Source organism: Myotis daubentonii, chromosome 5, assembly GCF_963259705.1.
Source record: "Myotis daubentonii chromosome 5, mMyoDau2.1, whole genome shotgun sequence".
NCBI lineage: Eukaryota > Metazoa > Chordata > Mammalia > Chiroptera > Vespertilionidae > Myotis > Myotis daubentonii.
The window spans coordinates 16,218,381-16,241,576 of record NC_081844.1 but is presented as its reverse complement, the minus strand read 5'-3'; the positions used below and the strand labels follow the sequence as shown (position 1 = coordinate 16,241,576).

The following is a 23,196-nucleotide window of genomic DNA, read 5'->3' as shown; positions in this document are numbered from 1 at the left end:
CAGGCGAGCGGCTGGAGGAGGGAGCGGGCCGGAGCGGGCGGCCGAGGGGCGGGGGACAGGAAGGAGGGCGGCGGGCGCAGGGAAGGAGAGAGGTGGGGAGGGCGGGGGGAGCCGGCGGGCGGGGAGAGCGGCGGGCGGGGAGGGGAGCGCCTCCCCCTCGCCTCCAGCGCTCCGCTTCCCCTCGCCCGCTCCCGCGTCCGAGCGCGACCCGCCGCCGCCGCCGCCACCGCGCCCGCCGCCAGCATGCCCGGCGTGGCCCGCCTGCCGCTGCCGCTGCTGCTCGGGCTGCTGCTGCTCCCGCGCCCCGGCCGCCCGCTGGACTTGGCCGACTACACCTATGACCTGGGCGAGGAGGACGACGCGGAGCCCCTGAACTACAAAGACCCCTGCAAGGCGGGTAGGCGTCCCTCCTCCTGCGGCCTGCGGGGCGCGAGCGCCGGCGGGGGCCGGCCGGGCCGGGAGGCGCGAGCGGCGGGGTTCGGGTGGGGGGAGGCCGGTCCGGTGTGGGAATGCTGGAGCTGCCTGGTTGGCAATGCTGTGGGGAACAAAAGAAGGAGGGAGAGAGGGAGGGGAAGTTTGGGGGACTTTTCAGACTGAACTTTTGGGCCGTTGGTGGAAGCCGATGCCTCTTGTCTTCCTAGAGGATTCCTGGGGGCAAGCTCCCTGGGTCCCGAGAGAAACCTGCAGCCAAGGAGCAAGGAGGCTTTTCCTCCCGCAGGAAACTTTTCTGGCCAAACGAGAGAGAGAGAGAGAGAGAGAGAGAGAGAGAGAGAGAGAGACTGAGACTTCTCCCTAGCCTCTGGCTCTAGGACACTGATGTTTTCCAGCCTGTCTGCCTGGGCTGCCCTGGGAATGCACATCTGTCTCTGGGGTCCGGTTTGGGGTGACCCGCATCTCCCAGGAGCAGGTCTCCTGAGGCCCCCACCCGGCACAAGTGGGAGAAGGCTTTTCCAGGGATCCTCTGAGATCATGGTCCCTGGGTGTCTCGGGGGTCCCCACCAGCACGGCAGCCGTCCCGGGGCGGAGGAGACAGCTGTCAAAGTCAGAAGCCAGTGCAGGAGGGGACCTACCTCTGCCCCTGTGTGCCAGGCGCTCCCCAAGGCCCAGCTGCGGGGAAGCACAGAGAACTCAGACGCTGCATATCCGCTCTCTCTGGCCATAGACACTGGAGAGTTATTAGCTGAGGTCAGGGCCCGGAGTGTGTGTGTGTGTATGTGTGTGTGTGTATGTGTGTGTGTGTGCGCGTGTTCTTTGTCCACGAAGACTGTGTAACCTCTTCACTCCTGCTAAGCCCAGAGAGGTCCTGCCCCAGCAGTGACCAGATGGCCAGGCACCCCGGCTCTTTGCCTGATCCGATGACCCTGAATAAATAGGCTGCTGGGGACAAGAGAACACACAGGGCATAAGATATCAGAACCTTTCCTTGACTTCCTGCCTCTGACTTCAGCCTTCCTCCAGAGAGCCAGAGCCAGAGGCAGTGAGTGGCACAGCTCCTGGACTTCTAGGAGTGCCTGTGTGTGGCGCCAGGGGTGGGAGGGGGGCAGGTTGCTGGAGTCCTGACCCTGGGGACCCATCTTTGGGTGGATGGGTCACAGAAAACTGCAGAATAGGAACCCCTTCCCACAGAGAAACCGAGTCCCTCTGCCCTTCATCCCCCACCCCTGCTGGGCTGTGGGTAAACCGCCGAGTTAGCTGTCATCTTTCTCCCTGGGCTTCGAGTGGGCGTGAGGCTAAGTGGACAGAGTGTGGGCAGGCAGGCCTAGCTGCCAATCCTGGATCCTCAACTCATTAGATGTACCACCTTGGGAATGTTAATTAGCATCTGTGAACTTCACTTTTCTCACCTGTAAAATGGAACTGACAGTACACCTCTCTGCAGAGTTGGTGGTAAGGGGTAACTATGAGAACATATATAAAACACTTATTAGAGCTTAACGCACGCTAAATAAATAATAAATAAGCACTAAATAAATGTTGGCTGTCTACTCCGTTTTCTGTGTCCCACACTCTCACTTCATTTTTTTTTTTTTTTTGAGCGGATTGGCTTGGTTTTCAGGAAAAGTGAGTGTCTCCCCAATTCTGTCTTTGTGTCACTTATTCACTCAACTGATCTACATTTACTGAATGCCTAGTATGTGTCAGGCCCTGGGCTTGAAGTTGTGGGAGACGCAGAGAAATGTCAGGCATGGCCCCTGCCCTCAAGGACCTTGCTGTCCAGGAGGAGACAATACATGGGGAGTAACCAACAGCACAAGCCAAGAGGTGTGTGTGCTACCTTGGAGGGAAAGACCCGCAAGGCTCAAGGAGCTTCCGTCCCCACTGCAGCCCGGGTATGTTGGTGGTGGTGGAGAAACGGGGAGCAGAGCAGGCTGGGAAGGTTTGGGTGTCTTCCTGGAGGAGGCAGGCTGGAGCAAGGCCTTAAAGAATGGGTAGGAAGTCAATCTGACATATTTCACTACTAGTTGGAAGTCAGGAGTGATTTTCAGAGCAGCAGGAGGCTGAGGGCTGTATCCCTAGTCTCAGATTTCATGTTAGGGTGGGGCTGGCTGACTTGGAACTTCAAACAAGGGTTCTGGAGAAAGCTCTACACCAGGGTGAAGTGAGGCTGGTGGGGAGCTGGGCCAGACCTGAGGGTGGCTGAGAGCGCCCAAGAGCATGACAAGGCCAAGAATCAGGGTCAGATCAGGCCTCCCTCCTGGGTGTGACTGGTGTAGCCCTGCCTCCCTCCGCCCAGAATCCTTAAGACCCCACACCCACATCCTCAACCCTCAGGTCCCCAGGCTCTTTTCTCTGTTTCTCCTGCCAGGCCCTGCCTCGCTCCCTCTGATCCCTGACCTCCAGGTTGGAGGTGGCTCTGCAGGCATCCCTCATTTTATTGTGCTTTGCAGATAATTGTGTTTTTAACAAATTGCAAGTTTGTGACACCCTATGTCAAGCAAGTCTGTCAGTCCCATTTTCCCAATAGACTCAGATGATTGTTAGCATTTTTTAGCATTAAAATATTTTTAATTAACATTTTTCGACACAACGCTGTTGCACAGTTAATAGACTACAATATAGCGTAACCGTAACTTTTATATGCCCTGAGAAAGCAAAATTTTCATGTGACTCGCTTTATTGTGGTATTAACTTTATTGCGGTGGTCTGAAACTAAACCTGCCACATCTCCAAGGCATGCCTGTCCTTCCTTGGGATGCACCTGATGTGCCTGCTTACCCCTGCTCACACGACCCTCTCCAGGTCTCTCCTCTTCCTGCTCCACCTCCTTGCACACAGAGGACCAAGAATGAAAGCCCCATTGATTCTCCTGGCTCACCTGTGATCTCTCAGGATAGCGAGGCTGCTTCATTTGAGGTCACCTCTTGCTATTACCGTCAGACACAACACTATTTGCCCTTACTGCACACACAACTCAGCAGTAAGGGCAAAATTAAGACCCTTCATGCCCTGGAGAGGTTTCTGGATCTTCTGGGCAAAACCAGAGCAATAAGCAGGACACCGAGCTGGTCTTTGTGTGTGTGTGCTGGGAGCTGGTTCCATTGAGCACTGCCCCCCCACCCCCTCTTTTGCTCACTCACTCTTGCCCGGGGAGATTGCAAGTCCTGATTTTGTCTAGGTTAGGCTGCCAAACCATCAAGGGGGTCCTTCCCCGAGACACTCAGCTCCATGTGGCTGCCCGGGTGACTTGGCAGGGCTCTGGGAGAGACTTGGAGGCAGGAATTGGGACCCAGTTGCTCCCATAAGCAGGGAAGACCATAGCACTGCTCTCTAGCCAGCGAGGGCCTTACTTCAGCCTCACCTGGCAGCTCAGAGGTCTGCTTTGGGAGGTGAGGTGGGCCGTTAGCTCACCAGCCCTCATCACCACCCTCACCCCGGAAGCCTCGTGGCCCAGCCTCAGAGGAATAGGTTCCAAGCTTAGGATGCTGCAATCTCTTCTGTTGCCAGACCACATTCCCCCTCCGGACACTCTGAATGAATCACCTTCCCACTTGTGCCCCTGCCCCCTGAGTCACCTTCTCTTTTACGTGCCCCAAGGGAGGCGGAAAAGACTTACAGTCTCCCTGGGCTCCAGATGGAGGGGAACCAATGGGACTCCCCAGGGAGAAGGAACTCTCAAATAGTCTGGTTTCTCCAGAGATTTGGGGGGAAGAGGGAGGAGTAGAATATGTTATTCCTCGGGCCGATAAGGACCGCCTAAGGATATCCAGAGGAATCGACTAATTACCTATCTACCTCCCACACACTATTTCTAAAGGTGCCCTTCTCCTTCGACGGCATGGCATAGGAAATGGGGATGCACATACAGTTATTTGCGTGCAGGAAAATACTAGGGCTTGCACAGGAAAGTGGTTGAGTGTGTTTTTGCGCATTTGTGGATGTTTCCCTGTTTTGTGGGCAAGTCTTCTCTTCAGCTATCCATGTGTGTACTTCTGAGTGCATGTGTGTGCAAATATGCCCCTGTGCATAGTGGACACTTGTGATTAAGTACGGGCATTTGTGGGAGCTTGAACATGCCTTGTCCCAGCTAGAAGCTTGCAGTTGTGTGATGGACCTGTGTATGCCCAGTACACACGATGTTGGGGTTTCATCTCACCAGACAGCTCTTCTCCGTCCCCCGCTAAAGAGGTGCCTTGCCACACCCCAGAGGAAGAGCCTGTAAAGTCAAGAGGCCCGCCTGAAGGATGGGTACATGGGATCCAGTGGGCTCCCTTCTTTTCTCTCCTGCTCCTGAGACCTAGTGATGGAGCAGCCATGAGTGCTCCTGGCTGGTTTACAGCCAGGAAACAAAACAAAAACTTTCGATTCCATGTTCAAAACAACTACTATCCTGACCTTGACCCCGGGGCTTTTTTCCATAAGAGGAGGGGAGTCCTGGACTCCCCCGCATCCAGATTTCCTAGAGTCCCCAGTGGGGATCCCAAAGGGGCAGGGCCTTCAGGCCTAGCTCCTGGCCATCAGGCTCTCCTGCCCACCTCATCTCTCCCCGCCCCCACAGTTCCCACGCATTCTTCAGTCATGACATCCCCACCCCAGGGCACTGGCGATGCAGTCGAGCTCTGTGGCCAGCCCAGGGCCTGTCCAGCCTTCCACTGGCCTCCTCACTGCCCCCGTCCCACAGGCCAGCACAGCTCTGAGCACTCGGCTTCACTCAGCTGGGAGGCCCCTGTGGGTGAACCCGTGTGCCCCCAGAAAGTGGAGAGCTGAACTGGAGCTTATGGGATTGTTATTAGGGTAATAGTAACAGTGTCCATTAACAGTGCTTACTATGCCCCAGGCTTTGTCCTAGGTGCTTCATTTACATGCCTTCTTTCATGTCAATAAATCCTAGGAGATAGATTCTTTTATTAGCTCCTCTAAATATAAGAGTAAATTGAGGTTTAGAAGAGTCTATATGACTTGTCAGCCAGAAAAGTAGCCAAGTTAGGATTCAAAGACAGATTTGCCTGACTCCAAAGACCTTGCTCTTTGTTGCTATGCCCAAAGAGGAGTCTAAATGTCCAGCCACATGTGTATATGGTCATGGGTGTGGGTGCGTGAGCCTGGAAGTGCAGGGTCTGGGGGCGTTCATATGGCCTGTGAGGGCCTGTGTGAATGTTGGCCTGTAGAAACCCTTGGGATGTCCCTCGCATCCCATATCCTTGCTAAGGCTACCTTTGCATGTCAGCCGAGAAGTGTCTTCTGTTGCTGTCCCAACAGTTGCTGAGCCAGGGGTAGCATTTTTAATAAGAGAATCTTTTCCATGTGGTGGAAGAGATACTGGGTCATTTATGGGCTGGTGACTTTGGCCAAGCCATTTCCCCTCTTAGGCCCAAGTATTCTGATCTCTAAAGTCAGGGAGGTTCTCTCTCCATGAGTTTGTAATGGACAGTCCTAGGCAAGTGCATGGGTGGAGTATGGCTTAATGGGCATGTACTGGGTGGGCCAGGATTAAACGAATTCATTATTGTGAAAGTACTTTGTCAACTGGAAAACACCACATAAATTTCAACAGACATTTACTAGTATACAGGCATCATTATCGCTACTGTTCCTGGCTTAATGAGTTCAGAACTTAGAGTCGGTTTGTGTGTGCTGGAGCTTGTGCATGTGTGTTTTTTGGGACTGTCTGTGACCGTGTGTGTATTTTTTGTCGTGTGTGTGTGTGTGTTTGCGTGTCTGTTTTTGTGTATATGTATTTACAATATGGGTTTTTACAAAAGTAATGACCTTGAGTGCAGTAAGCACTGAACTGGGAACCAAGAGGCCTGAATTATAAATCCTGCCTGTCTAGTGTCTATCAGCATGGTCTTGGCTAAATCATTTCCCTTCTGGGCCTCAGTTTCTGCATCTGTAAAAGGGAGAGCTGACCTCCATAACTGCTCAAGTCACCCCCACACTCTGCCGATCCAGCTCTCGGTCACAGCTACAGAAGAGTGTGCATCTGTGAGCACGTGTTTGCAGGCCCAAGGAATAGCAACATGATGCTTCACTCAGACAAACCTTCTCCAGTGCCGCACACCTTTCAGGGAGGTGCGGGCACTGGTCATGTGTGCAGGGGTGTTCCTGTGACTTTGCGGAGCTCTGTTTGACGGCATGAGTGTGGGTGTCACCCTGTGCCTGTAGGAGCACGAACCCCGTGTATCTTGATTCTGTGTGTGTGTGTGTGTGTGTGTGTGTGTGTGTCCACCCAGCTGGCCATCTGGGGAGGAGGAACCTGTGTGTATGCAAGGCCTCAAGGTTAAAACAACTTGTGTCATGCTGCCCACCAGGCCCGTGTAGCACTGGGATGAGAAGCAGATGTTGCCAGGGTGGAGCTGTAGGGAAGCTGCCCTCCGCTCCGCCTCCTGCACCCGCCCCCCCCCCCCCCCCAACCCTAGCCCTGCGTGAAGCTTACGTCTGAGCTCCTTCCAGAGCGCTCAGCTCTGCGGCTTGTTTCCTCTGGCTCCTAATTTCTCAAAAAGCAGATAGACTGTTTAGCCCATCTCTCCAGAAACACTGGGAGCTCCTTCCCCCCAGTACTTTCTTCCTCCAGAGAGGGGACCCTGAGACCGAATAGAAGTCACTTGAACTATTAACCCTTTTCCTCCTCGCTGGGAAGCTCCCATCACGTGTCCCGGTTTTCCTAAAGTTCCTGTCTGTTCCACTTTGTATTCCTATCTCCCCCTCATTATAATTGGCACAGCATTTGTGGAGTGATTACCACACGCTCAGCACAGTGCCGAGGTTATGGATGGGCCCATAAAGTAGACACTCTATCATCTGACCTTCTATTTCCTTCATAGCACCCACCACCGTCTGGAATTCTCAAACTCAGTCTTTGTTTACTTTTGTGTTGTTGAAGGTCAGCTCCACGGGAGCAGGGACCTCATTTGTCTTGCTAATCACTGGAGTGGTGCTTGGCCCACAGTGGGTACTGACTAAGTATTTGCAAAAGAACGGTGGAATAAATGACATAACTGTGTCTTCCTGGAGCTAAAGGTCTCTAGGGGCTGGGCATCAGTTTTGCTGGGATCCCAACTAAAAAGGAAGCATGAGTCTCCCAAGAGATCCCAAGTCAGCCCCCACTGCCCGCCTTCCTCAGGGTTAGGAGTAAAGTTGCTGTGGGGGCTGGGGTGTGCCCACAGGTTTGGGGCTGTCAGTGCTGGGTAGGAGGACTCACTCAGCACCTGGCCTCTTCTTTCCCTCTAGCTGCCTTCCTCGGGGACATCGCCCTGGATGAGGAGGATCTGAGGGCCTTCCGGGTGCAGCAGGCCTCGGACTTCAGACAGCGTACGATCCGCAGGTCTTCCATCACAGCTGCAGGTACACGGGGTACGGACTCGCCCGCCTGTGTCTCAGAAATGGGTTCCAGAATTGGAGAAACCGGGACCCTCCTGGCCTCCCGGGACAGAGGCCATGAGCTTGAGCTCAGCATAAGGGCTTGTGGTCCCTTAGGACAGCGATTCTCAACCTGTGGGTCGCAACCCCTTTGGGGGTCGAATGACCCTTTCACAGGGGTCGCCTAAGACCATCGGAAAACACATATATAATTACATATTGTTTTTGTGATTAATCACTATGCTTTAATTATGTTCCATTTGTAACAATGAAAATACATCCTGCATATCAGATATTTACATTATGATTCATAACAGTAGCAAAATTACAGTTACGAAGTAGCAACGGAAATAATTTTATGGTTGGGGGTCACCACAACATGAGGAACTGTAATAAAGGGTCGCAGCATTAGAAAGGTTGAGAACCACTGCCTTAGGATATCTGTATCCCTTCCCCAGACATTCCCAGGAGCTAAGCACTGACCTTCTTTTGCTTAGAGTTTACAAAGTACTTTCAAAAGCACTATCTAACTTGACTGTCCCCAACCACCTTCAAAGGTAACTGTTAGGACAACTCCCGCGACACTGAGGTTCACGGAGGTAATGTGACTTGCTCAAAATCACAAAGCTAGTCAGTGGCGGAGCTGGGACAGGAACCAAGCCTCTCACTCCAGACCCAAGGCTCTCTCCTCACCCCCACAACCCCTCCTGGCTTCTCCTCCTGCTCCCACTTTGCAAGCTTCTTGCATCCTCCAAGGCCCATTGTGAGAGTTTCTCTTGTGAAAACTTCCCTGATCGCCCCCCCTCGGCCCCCCAGACATGACTGTACCTCCACTTTCCATGCTCTCCCTGCTCTGCGCTTACATTGTTAGCATCTCACTTACTGCTCTACATTGCAACGATTTGTTTATGTGTCTGTCTTCCCAGCTGGACTCAAAGCTATTCAAGGTCAAGGATGGGTCCTTCTTATCTCTGGATGTGGTCCAAACACCTAACAACCCACCTGGTACTTGTGAATGGGTGAGGGAATGGGAAGGATGAGGCCTGGGATAGCTCACTTCTGTCCAACCTCCTCACTGCCCTGGAGCACGGTCGCTCTCCTATTACCAAAGGGTGCGGATGCTCACCTGGAGCCTGTTCTGGGCACACTCTGGTGGTGCCAGGCAGTTGTCTTGTCCAGCTGCCCTTGCATGGGCAGCACATGGATTGAAAATCAAACTACCCCAGAGAGCAGCTGGCTTGGGAGGATGACCTGGTAACTAGCAAGTCTTACTCAACCTTAGTGGGAACTAATAGACCAGAATTACCTGAGTACCTGAGAGCAGAATGGAGGAGCTGGATCACCTAGGCCGCCACTAACCCATCACATGACTTTGACCTTAGTTTCCTCATCTGTCAAAGGTAGATAGTGACATTCCCTGTCCATCCCAGAGAGCTACGGTGCCCAATGAGAACGTGTACTTGGGAATACTTACAAGAATGTATCAAGTTCTATATGTGCCACGAACATGAAGGTTTATTGGACGAGAGGGAACATTTCCCAGTCTCAGGTCCCCACAGTTCCCAGTACCCTGTTGTTCCCTTTTTTCATTCCAGTCAACCCTCACTATGCGTGGTAACTCTTCATGAAGTTATGGAATAACTTTATAGTCACTCTATTCAGTCACTTTGAACACTGAATTAGCGAACACTACGAGAAATACAGTTAAGTTCCTGTGAGCCTGTGGTCACAAAATTTTCATAACTCACCAATACATGTAGCCCTGTCTTATGTGTGTTTCTGTTTAGAGACACCCTTTTAATATACAGCTGATTCATTGACATTGAACTCATGGCCAACAGCACCATGACTCATGCCTGACTGAAGCTTATCTGATACAGTATTTTCTCCATAAGACACATCACCAGCCTCTTGTACATATGAACAGCAGACAGCACTTCAGTGCAGTGGGGAAAGTGCAGCATTTTATACAGCAAAATCACCAACAGAAAAAGCGCAGAAATGCCAAAAACATGGCGCTAAGTAGACGGGGACACATACTTGTTCACCATCTTGTAGGACCTCAGCTGGGAAGGTGCGTGTTGAGTGACTCAGATTTCTCACTGCCCTGTGCATGTCAGCAGGCGACCATGAAAGAGCGGAGGGAACTACGCGCACACAGAAGAAGCCACGTTGAGACTGGTTTTTACATCTTCTAACTTGTTCTGGAATTACCTGAGTGCCTGTCTCACTTCTCCTACCAACTAGTGTATTGCACACTCCCTAATGACAAGATCAAAATCTTGGTCATATTTGAATCACCCTAATAATCTAATACAGTGCTTTGCTTTTAGTAGACTCTCAGTTACATATTTTGAAAACTGAGTAACTTTAAAAAAAAGGGAGGGGAATGTAATAAATGTTTAACCCTATACATGGCAAATAAAATGAAAACACTGAACCTCAATCTAGGAAATAAGTATAAAGTATTAGTTATTAAATTTAGATGTGGCCTAAATGGTGGGTAACTCTCTACAATTAAACTCGGTTTTAAGTTAAATTTCAAATTGTCTCAACTCTTAGAAAAAAGAGTTAAAGGGTACTGATTTGGGGGCTACAAATAAATGGTAGTGGATGGGTAAATCTGGAATCCCCCCAAAATGAAGAATGATTGTAATTTCTTTCCCCCTCTCCCCCTTCACTCACTTGCTATCAATGTCTTATTATTTCGATTCCAGGAAACTCCTCTACCCCCAGCTGCCAGCAGGCTAACGGGCAGCCTCGGAGGAGAAGCCCAGGGAGGTGGAGAAGCAGGTCCCGGAGCCGGCGGGCGGCGACGTCCAGACCCGAGCGCGTGTGGCCTGATGGGGTCATCCCCTTTGTCATTGGAGGAAACTTCACTGGTGAGCAGCCCGGCTGCATGGCGGTGGCCTCCGCCCATCAGGCGGTAACTCTTGCGCAGTGGGTGGAGGCAGGCCCACCTGGACAGTGTGACAGCCTGGCCGCCTCTGTCCCGCAGGCAGCCAGAGGGCAGTCTTCCGGCAGGCCATGCGGCACTGGGAGAAGCACACCTGTGTTACCTTCCTGGAGCGCACCGATGAGGACAGCTACATTGTGTTCACCTATCGACCCTGCGGGTGAGCAGGGGCCCCTGGGCAGTGTACCCTCGGCCATGCCCCAACCCCTGTTCTGCCCTGGGCACTGCAGCTGCCCCACCTGCGCACAGATCTGCGTCAACGTTCCCTCCTGCCTTGAGGCATCTCCCCAGAAATGCTCCCCAGGATGTGGCTGTGACGCCAGCACACATCCCGAGCAGACCTGCCAGCCCCGCCCTTGCCCCTCCGCTCCCCGCCCCCCTGGCAGCCTCGCCCGGCCCCTGAGTGGATGCACTCCCCCAGCTCGGGACCGCCCCCCTGAGCTGGCCCCGCCCTCCAGGTGCTGCTCCTACGTGGGTCGCCGTGGTGGGGGCCCGCAGGCCATCTCCATCGGCAAGAACTGTGACAAGTTTGGAATCGTGGTGCATGAGCTGGGCCACGTCATCGGCTTCTGGCACGAGCACACGCGGCCCGACCGGGACCGCCACGTCTCCATCGTGCGCGAGAACATCCAGCCAGGTATGCACTTCGACCTGGGGGGTGGGGTAGGGGGCGGGACGCCGAGGCTCCTGCCCAGGCCCCCTCTCCAGGGCCCCTGCTGGGGGTGGCAGCTGCTCCCTCTAGCCATCACCTTTGATCAACTCAGCCTGTAGTCCCAGCCCAGCCTAGGGCCCAGGTTGGCCCAGACCCCGCCCTGAGGCATCTGCTCCAGCCAGTAGCAGCTCAGGGACCACAGATCAGTTGTGGAGCCATTTTGGGCACCCCCACCCCCACCACAGGCCCAGCTCCTGGACACAGGAACCATCCGCAGCAGCCAGAACCCAGCTGGCCCTCAGGGTGGGGTTTGGGGAGGGGTCAGCCCACTCCGGTGCTGTGTCTTTCGCTTCACTTTTGCCCAGTCTTCTGCTCTTCGCCTCTTCTGCCCTCCAAGGGTTTTTCCCTCTCCCTTCTAGCTGTGCTCTCTTCCCTCCCTTCCTGTTCCGCCCTCTCTCCCAGCCTCCTCCGCTCTTCACTGCTTTCATCTTGCTGTGGTTCTAGAAATGGGTGCTTCCTTCCCATACTCCCTTGAGCCTTCCCTGCAGCAAGTCCTCCTTCACCCCGCCCCTCTGCGGACACCCTTCTAGAGACTGCCCCTCCCCCCAGGCTTTCCTTGGCTGCTCCCAGGACCCTCAGGCAGGGGGGCACCTCGCAAGTACAGGGAGGACCCCATTTCCCACCCTGTGTCCCACACAGATCTACCTCCTCCCACCCCCACCCCCTTTTCGTGGTTTTCTCAGGGCAGGAGTATAACTTCCTGAAGATGGAGGTCCAAGAGGTAGAGTCCCTGGGGGAGACCTACGATTTTGACAGTATCATGCACTATGCCCGCAACACATTCTCCAGGTGAGAGACTGCCCTGCCCTCTGGGGCCTCCCACTTTGCACCAGGCTGCCCCGCTGGGGTTGCCAGCAAGGACAAGAGTGGGCCCTGGGCAGCTGCAGCCCCCAAGCAGAGGACCCATGGGTGCTGCCTGGCCTGCTGTCCTCTTCTACCCTGGGCCCATGGCAGGGCCGGGACTCACACAGCCTGGGTGCTTCACCTAGAGCTGTGCACACCGGGGGCACCTGGCCCATGGGGCTGAAATCCAGCTACTCTGCCAGCCGTGGTGCGCTGTGGCCCAGAACTGTGTCTGCCCAAAGGAGCTGGGTTACCCCTCTGCTGAAGACCAGAGGGGGGCATATTTTTCTGATCTGTCTGCCTTTCTTGTAATTGGCTAACTTGTGCGAAGGCCAGCTCCTGCCCTGGACCAGCCCCCTCACCACCTGACAAGCACATATACACCTACTCCTATCCCGGGCCCAGGTTCCCAAAGTCACTGCTAGAACCCGGAGGTAATGGGCCAGTTATCCCCACCCAGCTTTTCATTAGCCCAGTGTGGGAACCGACCCTCATCCTCCTCACACTCCTTCCTGCCTGGCCTTTCCCAGGCCTGGCTTTCCTCATCCTCTATCTGCCCCCCCTCCGGCTCTGTCCCAGACAGCAGTCCTCCCCCCTGTCCTCAGCTCTCCTTCTGACCCACTCTTCCTGCCTCCAGACCTGAGGGACAGAGACCGAGGAAGGGTGGTGAGGTCATCCTGTCCCCCACGCCCACAGCCCCCCGCCCCCCATACATTTCTCACCACATCCCTCTCCACCTCCTGCTGAGTCCCACCCAGCTGGTGTGAGTCAGGGGCCCTGGGGAGGTGAAGGGCCGCCTGCTTCCCCTCCTCCCAGATGGAAACACCCAGGCTTTTGAAGGCAGGAACTAGGAGGACAGGAGGACTGATGGTGGGGCTGTCCCCAGGGTCTGTTCTGGCCACAGTGGAACCTGCCCTTTGGCCTTGTCCCAGGTGCTGTCAGAGCAGCTGTGCCAACAGGCTAAAGCGTTGGCACTGGGTCATCCTGGGAGAAGTGCAGCCAGGGCCGAATCGGCCCAGGGCTGCAGAAGCCGGGGCAGGGGGCACATCCACAGCGCTCCTGGTGCTTGGAGTCAGGGCCAGACTGAGCTTGGCACCAGTGGGTCCCCAGGGCATCCTGGGCCTGTGTCCTGACCTCCCAAAGTGTTCCTGGGGCTCCCCCAGGCTCCTGTGGTGTGGCTGCCACGGAGCAGGGTGGCTGCTGGTCAGTGGGCAGCATAATGACAGGGTGAGATGTCTCCACCCGTCCCTGACCCTGCTGAGGAATGTCTGGGCTCTGGCAGGGTCATGACCTTGGGTGCACATAGACATGCCACCCCTCCTTCCATCAGATTCTCACCCAGGTCGGGCTTGTCCTCCTCAGGGGCATCTTCCTGGACACCATTGTTCCCAAGTACGAGGTGAATGGAGTGAAACCTCCCATCGGCCAAAGGACCCGGCTCAGCAAGGGGGACATCGCCCAGGCCCGCAAGCTCTACAAGTGTCCAGGTCGGGGCAGGGAGGGATGAGCCGGAGAGGAGCGGAGGGCAGGGCCCCAGGCAGGCAGAGGCCAGAACCTGGAACCAAGGAAGTTAAAGCTGAGAGCCTTAGAGAATACGGAGACTGCTTGGTGGAAGGGCCCCCAGGGAGGAGTAGTATTCAAGTTATGGACCAAACTGGCGCTAGGATCAGGTGATGGTGAAACACTGAGCCACCCACCCTCTGAGGATCTGGTGCGGGCGGGGGTGGGGGGAGGGCACCAGGAGCAGAAAATGGAGAGAGCAGAGCAATTCTCAGGGAGTGAGGACGAGTGAGGCTCACCAAAGGAGCCTGACCTTAACGCTGGAACCTTGTTGCCTTGACAACAGGACATCCTGCAGCACTAGGCGGGGAGGTAGGATGGTGTGAGCTTATCTGTTGAGGAGAAAGGGCTGGGTCTTAAAGGGACAGGACCATCCCAGACTCCCCACTCCTGAGCTATTTTCCTCTCCTGCAAAGATGCCAGGGCTCAGGGTGGGGAAGCCAGAAGTTCAGGGGGATTGGGCCCCTGCAGCCAGCCACTCAGTTATTTCCTTTCCTTGACAGCCTGCGGAGAGACCCTACAAGACAGCACAGGCAACTTCTCCTCTCCTGAGTACCCCAATGGCTACTCCGCCCACATGCACTGTGTATGGCGCATCTCCGTCACACCTGGGGAGAAGGTAACTGAGCACCCCCTCTTCTGCCAGGACCGCAGAGTGGGAGCCCATAGTCAGTGTGGCTGGGAGAGACCTGCATGGGGATCATAAACCCATCCACCCCACAAGAATGACGCAGCACGACAGTGAGGAGGGACTTCCGCCAGTGCTTATAAACGAAGGCTAGCTCCCAGATAGCACCTACTATGTGCCAGGCACTTTTCTTAGTGTTTCTGAGATCCATTCACGGGCTTTTCACATGGAGTATAGACTTCTCACCGAACTCAGGAGCTTCATTTCCTTTGTATTTTTATTGCTCCCAAGAGTCAGTTCTAAAACTTTATTTTCCTGGGTTGGAACATGGTGACATTGTTCATCCCAACAGCATTCAAGATCACTTTGAATCAAAACTGCACCCTCTAGCAGGTGGCCATCCCTTTTATTCTGATATGCATGGCCTTCTGGGTCTTCAGAACCTGGTCTTTGATCAAATTGTTGAAGAGGACATGAATCAAAGCAGAGTTAGGATCTCCCTCTGAACTGACCTTGACCCGTTAATGGGCAGGCTCTGGGCAGAGTTATTTTACCTGCTGTGACCCCATTTAATGTCATTGCCATCCAGCCACACGTCACCCCCTAGTTCACCGGGATGTGAGCTTCTTCTGAAATCACACCTTCGTCATATGTATATCCCTGTCACAGGAAGTGGTTAATAAATCCTTATTATGTGGATGGGTTGCCTTACCAAACAAGTCCACTGATCCTCTTGTCAGTAAAACCCCGTTTAAAAATGGAAGTGAAATTTGTGACATGCCTTGTTTCAAGTGAATTGGTTCCTGGTCATCAAGTGTTTCTTTTCTAAATGGTCACAGACCATCTATTTAATTGGGATTGACATTCAGCTCAGTGGTTTGCAATTCCCAGAATTCACTCCCAACCCCTGTTCCCAGCACACAAGCACACATCACATACCCCCCTTCTGAAGTTGGGAAAGCTTTCCTTCCGAGTTCTCAAGATTACAGACGCTGATCACATCTGCAAGTTATTTGACTGTCCTCTGATGTCATTTTTGAGCCTAGACACAAGAGTTAACTTTGCTCACTGACTCTCCTTCTTTGTTACTGAGTTTCCATTTCCTTTCCAAACTATGCTTATTTTATTTTCATAATTTGAAGATTATTTTTTTAACAATAGACTTCTACTGAGGGTTGAGTAATTCCGTCATCTCTCTTGGTTAACGTTCTACCATCTTCTCTTGAAAGTGAACCCATCCCTTCCTTGTTCTTCTTCTTGTTCTGAATCTAACTCAAAAATTGCAGTCCTTTTTGCTGTTTTGTACTGACCATGCCCTGCCTTCTCCCAGTCCTCTGCTGAGGGTCTTCACTATTTCAGCCTTTGGAAATCTCACCGCAGAGAATAATAATAATACTTAATGATTATTGAGCATATGATCGTTATGGATGAAAAGGGACATGAGACAGCCCCAAGGAGCATAAACTGAGCGATGCTTTCTTTCCTGTTCAGGAGGTTTGCTGGCCCAGCAGGGATTCGGTAGCTTGGTCAGCATCTGCTTCTTCCCCTGTTGCTCCAGGCTGGCGTGGGCTGGCCCTGGCCTCTAGTGGATTCATGGCCTTGCCCTAGGAGCCTCTTTGCCTCCAGCCTGCTCCCTCCATAATTCCCAGAAAACTTCCCATCTTATTTTGGAGGCCTGCCAGTAGGCCCAGGGAGAGATGTGGTCTATAGATAGAAATTTCAGGTTAATCAATGCATGGTTGTAGAAATTCAAAAAATAAAACCCACCCATGGCCCTGGATGAATTGTTAGAGTTGTAAGAGAATCAAAGATGAAGCCTGGGGCCCTAGCCAGTTTGGCTCAGTGGATAGAGTGTTGGTTTGTGGACTGAAAGGTCCCAGGTTCGATTCCGGTCAAGGGCGCATGCCCAAGTTTTGGGCTCAATCCCCAGTAGAGGGCGTGCAGGGAGCAGCTGATCAATGATTCTCTTATCATTGATGTTTCTATCTCTCTCTTCCTCTCCTTTCCTCTCTGAAATCAATAAAAAATATATTATTAAAAAAAAACAACATGAACCCTGGGGATAGAGCATTTAAAGGGCTCACAGAGGTTGGGAAGCTGGAAGAAGATGACATCATACAATAATAACAGCTGCTCTTTGTTAACAATTATGTGCCAGGCATATTACATGAGAGATTTCATTACTCCTCACAACGGTTTTGGGATGTGGGTCCAATATCCCTACTGGACAGATGAGGGAGCCAGGGCTCAAAGGGCGTGAGTAAATCTGCCCAAGTTTACACAGTAGTCGTGGTGGAACCAGCGCTCGATTCCAGGACTGTCTGACTCCAAAGTCTACACTCTTTCAACAGCAAACCTTAAATAAACCCACCTGTGTTAGCCGATGGACTTTGACATCTCTTTGGCTGCCGAGAGGTTGTTTTCCACTGTCTTCCCAGTTCTCCGCTCGTGGCCAGAAATGTGAGCTTATCCTATACAACTGTACTCGTAGGGGTACGTCAAACAGAAAGAGCCACTTGGAAAAGTTTCTTTGAGGGTCCCCACGTCTCTGCACTGCACACAGTTAGCAGCTGCCCTAGAGAGGATTTACAGCGTTTTCCAAGCAACAAAGCCAGCCTGGAGGAGCAGGAAAGTGATTTCAGGAGATCATGGTCACATGCTGCAGAGGAGCCAAGAAGATAAAAACTTAAGAGGCCTCTTGGATTTACCACCCCCATTCCCATCCCTGCCTTCTCATATCCTGCCTATTCTTCAAGGTCCAAACCAAATTCTCCCTCCTCTGCAAAGCCTTCCCTGACCTCTACCTTCTGTCCTCTAATGAGCAGATGACCCTTCCCTCTGCTGGGCCCTCCTCTAAGTCCTGCTTCTCAGGCCCTGAAGGGTCTGGAGCACTAAGGATGGAGGGAACATTGATGCTTGCTTTTTTTTGCACAGCTTTTGGGCAGAATAGATTGGCAGGCCTGAGGAGGCCACATGGAGTAGTGGTTAAGGTTGTAAGTTTCAGAGACAGAGTACCTGAGCCCTGGCCGGGTGGCTCAGCTGGTTGGAGCGTCGTCCTGTACACCAAAAGGTTTTAGGTTTGATCCTCGGTTGGGGCGTGTATGGGAGGCAACCGATTGATGTTTCTCTCTCACATCGATATTTCTCTCTCTTAAATCAATAAACACATCCTCGGGTGAGGATTTAAAAAAAAAAAAGAGGGGGAGGACAGAGCACCCGAGTTTGACTCCCAGTTGTGCTCTTCCTGGGAAAGTTGCTTAAACTCTGTGTCTTTGTTTCCCCATTTGTAAAATGGGCCTGGCGATAGTCCCTCCCTCCTGGGGTTGGTATGAGGTTTAAACGAGGCTATGTACATAACGCGCTCAGAGCTCTGCCTCGCTCGTAGGAGTGCAGTCAGCATCAGCTGCTGTTACCATTCTCGGTTCTTTATCTGTTAAATGGGCGAGCCCTGGCCAACTTCCCCCTCTTACTTCCAGGATTCTGGACTTACGTCCAGGATTTCAGATATCAAAGTATCTCAAGCAAACTCCACTCCAGTAGTGAAATTAACATTTATGGAGTGGCATACACGGTTGTATGTATGTGCAATATATATATGTATATATACACATATGTATATATTGTATGTATGACACATACATGTGTCAGACACTGTTGGAAACTTTACCTATATTGATTTAATTGACCTCAATTAATCACCTATATTGCCACTTAGTCCTATGAGGAGGTGCTGTTGCCATTACCATCCTACAAATAAGGACGTGGAGGCACAGAGGAGTTACACGATGGGCCTAAGATTGTATGTCGAGGCCATACTGAAGCCAGACTGCGTGTTCCTGAAGGCCGACGTGTTCTCCCAATTCCTCCTTGAGAGCATCCAACAAACGTGAGGAGTACTTCCCACACTTGGGGTGCACCCAGACACTCTGCACCCCGTCTCCCATTTAATCTCCCAGCTCCCAGCTCCCCAGTGGAGCCATTAGGGTCACCTCCGTTTTGCAGACAAAGACACTGAGGCACAAAGTAGTCGGGCCACGGGCCCAGAGTCACTTGCCAGGAAGCGGTGGAGCTGGCCAGGTTTTCTTTGGCAGCGGGCGGTGTCCCTGCCACTAGAGCACAGCTGTTTCCACATGACAAGTTGTTACAACATTTAATTAGACACCTCCGGTCTCAATATAGCCAAGGCTGCACCTCCCCGTAGGATGCCCCCAACCGCCAGCACAGGTCTCGGCCTCCTGTGTGGGGCAACCTCTGGTCCCTCTGCCACGTCGGAGGTCTTGGGTGGGCCCTCTGGGTTCCCCGACTGGGCATGTGTGGTTTCTTCTTCAGAGGGTCTGAACTGATCTACCCTGGACAGAGCAGGACTGTTTCTGAGGGGGAGGGGACAGTTGCTGCTGTTCTTAGTGCAGCTGCTGAGCGACATTGATTGGCAGGCCCAGAGAGGCGCGCGGAGTGCTGGTTAGGGGTGTGAGTTTAGAGGCCCGAGTGCCCCGACTCGGCCCTCTGCGTTTCTTCTTCCACCCAGCAACTCTTTAAAAGAGACTCTTGTTGTTCGTTAGATATAACGTATGCATGTTGTAAAATCTTTAGCAATATAGAACTAGGGTGGAAAGTGACTATTCTCCCTTTGATCCTTCTCCAAATCCCACTCCTCAGAGGAGAATAGGCATTGGTAACACTGGGGATGTTCTTCCAGAACCTTCTAGATACTCGTGTATATGTATGGTCTTCTGCAACTTGCCCTTCACTCAACAGTAAATCATGGTCATGATTCCATGTCAGCACACAGAGATCTACCTCAGTCGTTTTCCTGGCTGCTCAGCATGCCACCATCTCTGTGTTCCTTAACTTAATTATTTAATCATTCCCTGCGGGTCTCTAGTGATGGATATTAATTTAGGTTTTTCCAAGTTTTCACAAATGCTACCATAAATATCTTGAAGCATATCATTATACACTGGGACAAGTATATCTATAGAACAGATTCCTAAAAGCAAAATGCTACTCAAGAAATATGTATTAACTACTACATGCTATGCCCCGAGGATTGCGTAGCGAATGAAACTTCCTCTGTGATCTTATTTGCTCATTTTCTAAAAAGATAAAATATTGGGTAATGAGACACTGGCTCCATAACTAGAATGGACTTTCAACTTCAGTTTTTCAGTATGCTAGGACTTACATTTTTATAGTAAGACTCTCAGTGATGATTAAGAATCATCAAGAATAATCAGTGCACTTTATAAAACACAATTCACTCAATAACATCTCAGAGTACTGCAATTAATAAAAGGTTCCCCAGCACAAACATACTTAAACTCATAAATCGAAGGAAAAGAAGAAAGATGGACCATCTAGGGAAGGAGGGATGTGAGCACCTAGAGGTGTAAGTCAAACACCACAGGCTCAGTGGATTGAAGATCGCGGTCAACTGGAAGGATGACTGGACTCAGTGTACAGATGGAGTGAGCCAGGAAAGACTGGGGCATGTGGATGGAGAGTGGAGTCCTTGAACTTAAGATTATGGGTGATAAGGTCTAGGATCTGTGCTCTGTATAGCTGAGAAGAGACAGGGAGGGAGAGAGAGGAGGTCACAGAGCAGAGAGGCCAAGACGGGGGAAGGATCATATAGGTCAGCGATTTTCAACCAATTCCATCTCATGGTACACATACGCTAATTCCTGAACCTGGGCACACCAAAAACATATTGTATTTTTTTTTGCCAATCTGCCAAAATACAACTATAATTTTTTTGTAAGTATAATTTTGATTCATTCACACCGTACTGCTATTGTTGTGTTGGCTGTTGCTATTTTTTTATTTGACAATCTAGGAATAGAGGTCAGTGTCCCTGACTGTAAATAGTCAGTTATTGCATGTTTTAAAAATTCTTGCAGCACACCAGTTGAAAATCACTGATCTGGGTGGATACTGAAATCACCAAGAATTCTGACGGGGTCAGTGTTAGAGAGTGACCGTGAGCCAGAAGCCCTTGCTTGACCGGCCACAGGTCGCAGCTGGACGCTGGCTGCGGACAGCAGTCCCAGCACCTGCTTTGGGATCTTTCTCATTCTGGCCTTTTTCCGTCGGCCTGGAACTCTGCAGTGATCCAGAACGGGGACAGACCTCCTGGTCCCCTTCTCCTCCAGCAGGGAACCCAGAGGGCACCTGGCAGGCGGGCCTCTTGGGCCATCGTGCGCCCACTGCATACGCCTCAGTCACCGTGAGCTGTTCCTGGGAGCCCCTGCTTGTTGGACAGAGAATACACAACAGGTTTAAGGCTCATTCTGGAAACTACCAAGGAGGCCGTTTCCCTCCTGAAACGTGTGCTTCTCTAGGGGTGAATGTGCCCTCCTGCTGGGAGAGCTGGTACTTAGCAAAGTGTCGACATTCCTCCAGTATTAGGTGAACATGCGATGAGTTCAGAGGCTGAAATGAGTTCGTGAATGGGAGACACTTGTCAGTGCCTGGACCTGTGAGGTACTGAGATGTTCTTCATTTTACACACGAGGTAGCTGCAGTTCAGAGAGGTTGGGCGACTGACCCAAGGACTCACAGCAGGAAATCCTGAGGGAGATTCGAACCCAGGTTGTGTGACTGGAGTCTGAGTTTTGTCACCAAGTGATCTTTCCATGCATTTGTGTTTTATCCTTCTAAGTCCTAAGCATCTTGACAGGGACGCTTCTTACACTCACTCTGGGGAGGATTCAGACCTGGAAGAGAACCCTCTGCAGTTAGCATGACCCCCTGCCCAGAACCAGTGTTGAATACTGTGTGATGATGGGGGGCTGCCGGTCCTCCCTGTGCCTCTTCTCTCTAGAACCTTCCTTCCCATTTCAGACACCCACTACCACCTGCCACCTGGGCCCTTCCTCTCACTGAGGAGACCTCTTCCCTCTAAAGGTGCTGTGATTTAGATGATTTAAGCTGACCACAGGGAGAGCTGGGTGTCACCCAAGCAGCGCTCCTCCCTGAGGGAATCCGTAAGCTGAGCCTGCTGCTCTCATACACCTGCTCACCGGGCCATGCATTTTAAGTGAGGACTGGCCTGTGGCACCTGGAAGGATGCTGACTGACACAGGCCGACGGCTGGGGAGAGGTGATATTTCTGTGCCAGGAACTCCTTTTTGGAACCTTTAACTATTTATTACCCAGAGCAAACTGCCTCACAAAAGCAGGACAGCGGTCATGAGGCTGGAGGGCGAGGCCCATGAGGTATGAGGAGCCACATAACCCTCTCCCTCCTCCCTTCTCCTCTAGATCATTCTGAACTTCACATCCATGGACCTGTACCGGAGCCGCCTGTGCTGGTACGACTACGTGGAGGTCCGAGATGGCTTTTGGAGGAAGGCGCCCCTCCGAGGTAACGCATAGTCCACCCCGGCCTCCTCGTCCGCTGTCTGCTCCTTACAACTACCTCATCCTCCCCTGGGACCCAACGCCTGGCCAAGGGCGACACCCTGCGTGGGAACCCGGCCCGCTGGCTGCATCACTAACTAGCGGGGGACTTTGGGCAAGTCCCTTTCCCAGTCTGGACCTCACAGTCCTTGGTACAGGCTTCCGGGCCCCCTCCTGGTGGCCGTCAATGTAAGGATCAGGGAGGCATCTGAGTTGGCAGAAATGGACAAGCTATTCTGCACATCTCAAGTCCAGGGTTCCCTTCCTCACCTGGGCAATTTCAGAGGCTGTTTTTCTCTGTCTGCAAGGTCCGGCCTGAGGGTGCCCCCGGTGCTGCCTGGTCCACCACGGGGGCCACCCCACACTCATTTGCAGAGGGTGCTTTTTTCCTTGAGGGGGATGAGTAATAGGAAATGAGTGGGTCAGAACCGCAGAACAGAAGGTGCTTTAATAGACATAGAGTTAGGTCAGCCCTAGCCGGTTCGGCTCAGTGGGTAGAGCATCAGCCCTCGGCCTGAAGGGTTTAGGTTCGATCCTGGTCAAGGGCGCGTACTTCGGTTGCAGACTCAATCCCCAGTCAGGGCACATGTGGGAGGCAACCAATCGATGTGTCTCTCTCACATCGATGTTCCTCTCTCTGTCTCTCCTCTTCCCTTCCCCTCTCTCTAGAAATCAATGGAAAAAATATCCTTGGGTGAGGATTAACCTAAATAAATAAATAAATAAATAAGGAGTTAGGCTGAAGAGAGGCATAATTAGACGGTCTTGGCGCCCAGCCTGAGGAGCTGTGAGATTGGTTCTCCAGTGTGGGCGGGCCCCCAGGCTGCTCGGGACCAGTTGTTAGCGTTGGGACCTTTGTCCCACAGCCCGTGCCTCCAGCGGCTGACAAATCCTTGCTTACCATATCTTCCCCCCAGTCTCTGGCGTTTGAGACTTCTTATTCATTACCTAAAGCAGCTGTTATTACGACACATCGTCCTGCAGACATGTGAGCGTTGCCAAGACTGCCGTTTATTTTCATAACTTACATTCCTAGTTCAACGCCCTCTGTCCCTTGCTGAAAGCTGGGAAACACCCACTTACCAGGAAGATCCCTGGTTGATCCCTGCCTGTGAAGAACCCCACAGATGGGCAGCCTCATCCGCCGGTGGGGGTTCTTGTCGGGTTTTATTCCAAAGGGAGCATTTTCTGAACCAGTCCCCGGATTCCGGGATTTATCTGGGGTCCTGTGGCAATGCCTGCTTTGAATCAAATGACACATTTTATAACGTACAAGGAAAACTGTTTTGGTTCTCGGTTATT

At 52.3% G+C, this 23,196-nt stretch overlaps 1 protein-coding gene across 4 annotated transcripts in view; it reads left to right on the top strand.

The window, feature by feature from the left end:
- The first annotated feature begins 49 nt into the window (after positions 1-49).
- Positions 50-23,196, top strand: part of BMP1 (bone morphogenetic protein 1) — a 40,090-nt gene continuing 16,943 nt past the window's right edge. The window contains exons 1-9 of one of the 4 annotated variants that reach the window (XM_059696022.1): positions 50-397; positions 7,669-7,791; positions 10,515-10,679; positions 10,796-10,913; positions 11,212-11,390; positions 12,149-12,254; positions 13,671-13,795; positions 14,372-14,487; positions 21,757-21,859. In XM_059696022.1, the coding sequence (XP_059552005.1) occupies positions 244-397; positions 7,669-7,791; positions 10,515-10,679; positions 10,796-10,913; positions 11,212-11,390; positions 12,149-12,254; positions 13,671-13,795; positions 14,372-14,487; positions 21,757-21,859 (1,189 nt within the window). In that variant the 5' untranslated portion in view covers positions 50-243. Of the gene's footprint in view, positions 398-7,668; positions 7,792-10,514; positions 10,680-10,795; positions 10,914-11,174; positions 11,391-12,148; positions 12,255-13,670; positions 13,796-14,371; positions 14,488-21,756; positions 21,860-23,196 lie in introns of those variants that run through there. The other 3 variants (XM_059696023.1, XM_059696025.1, XM_059696024.1) reach the window with 3 other exon arrangements.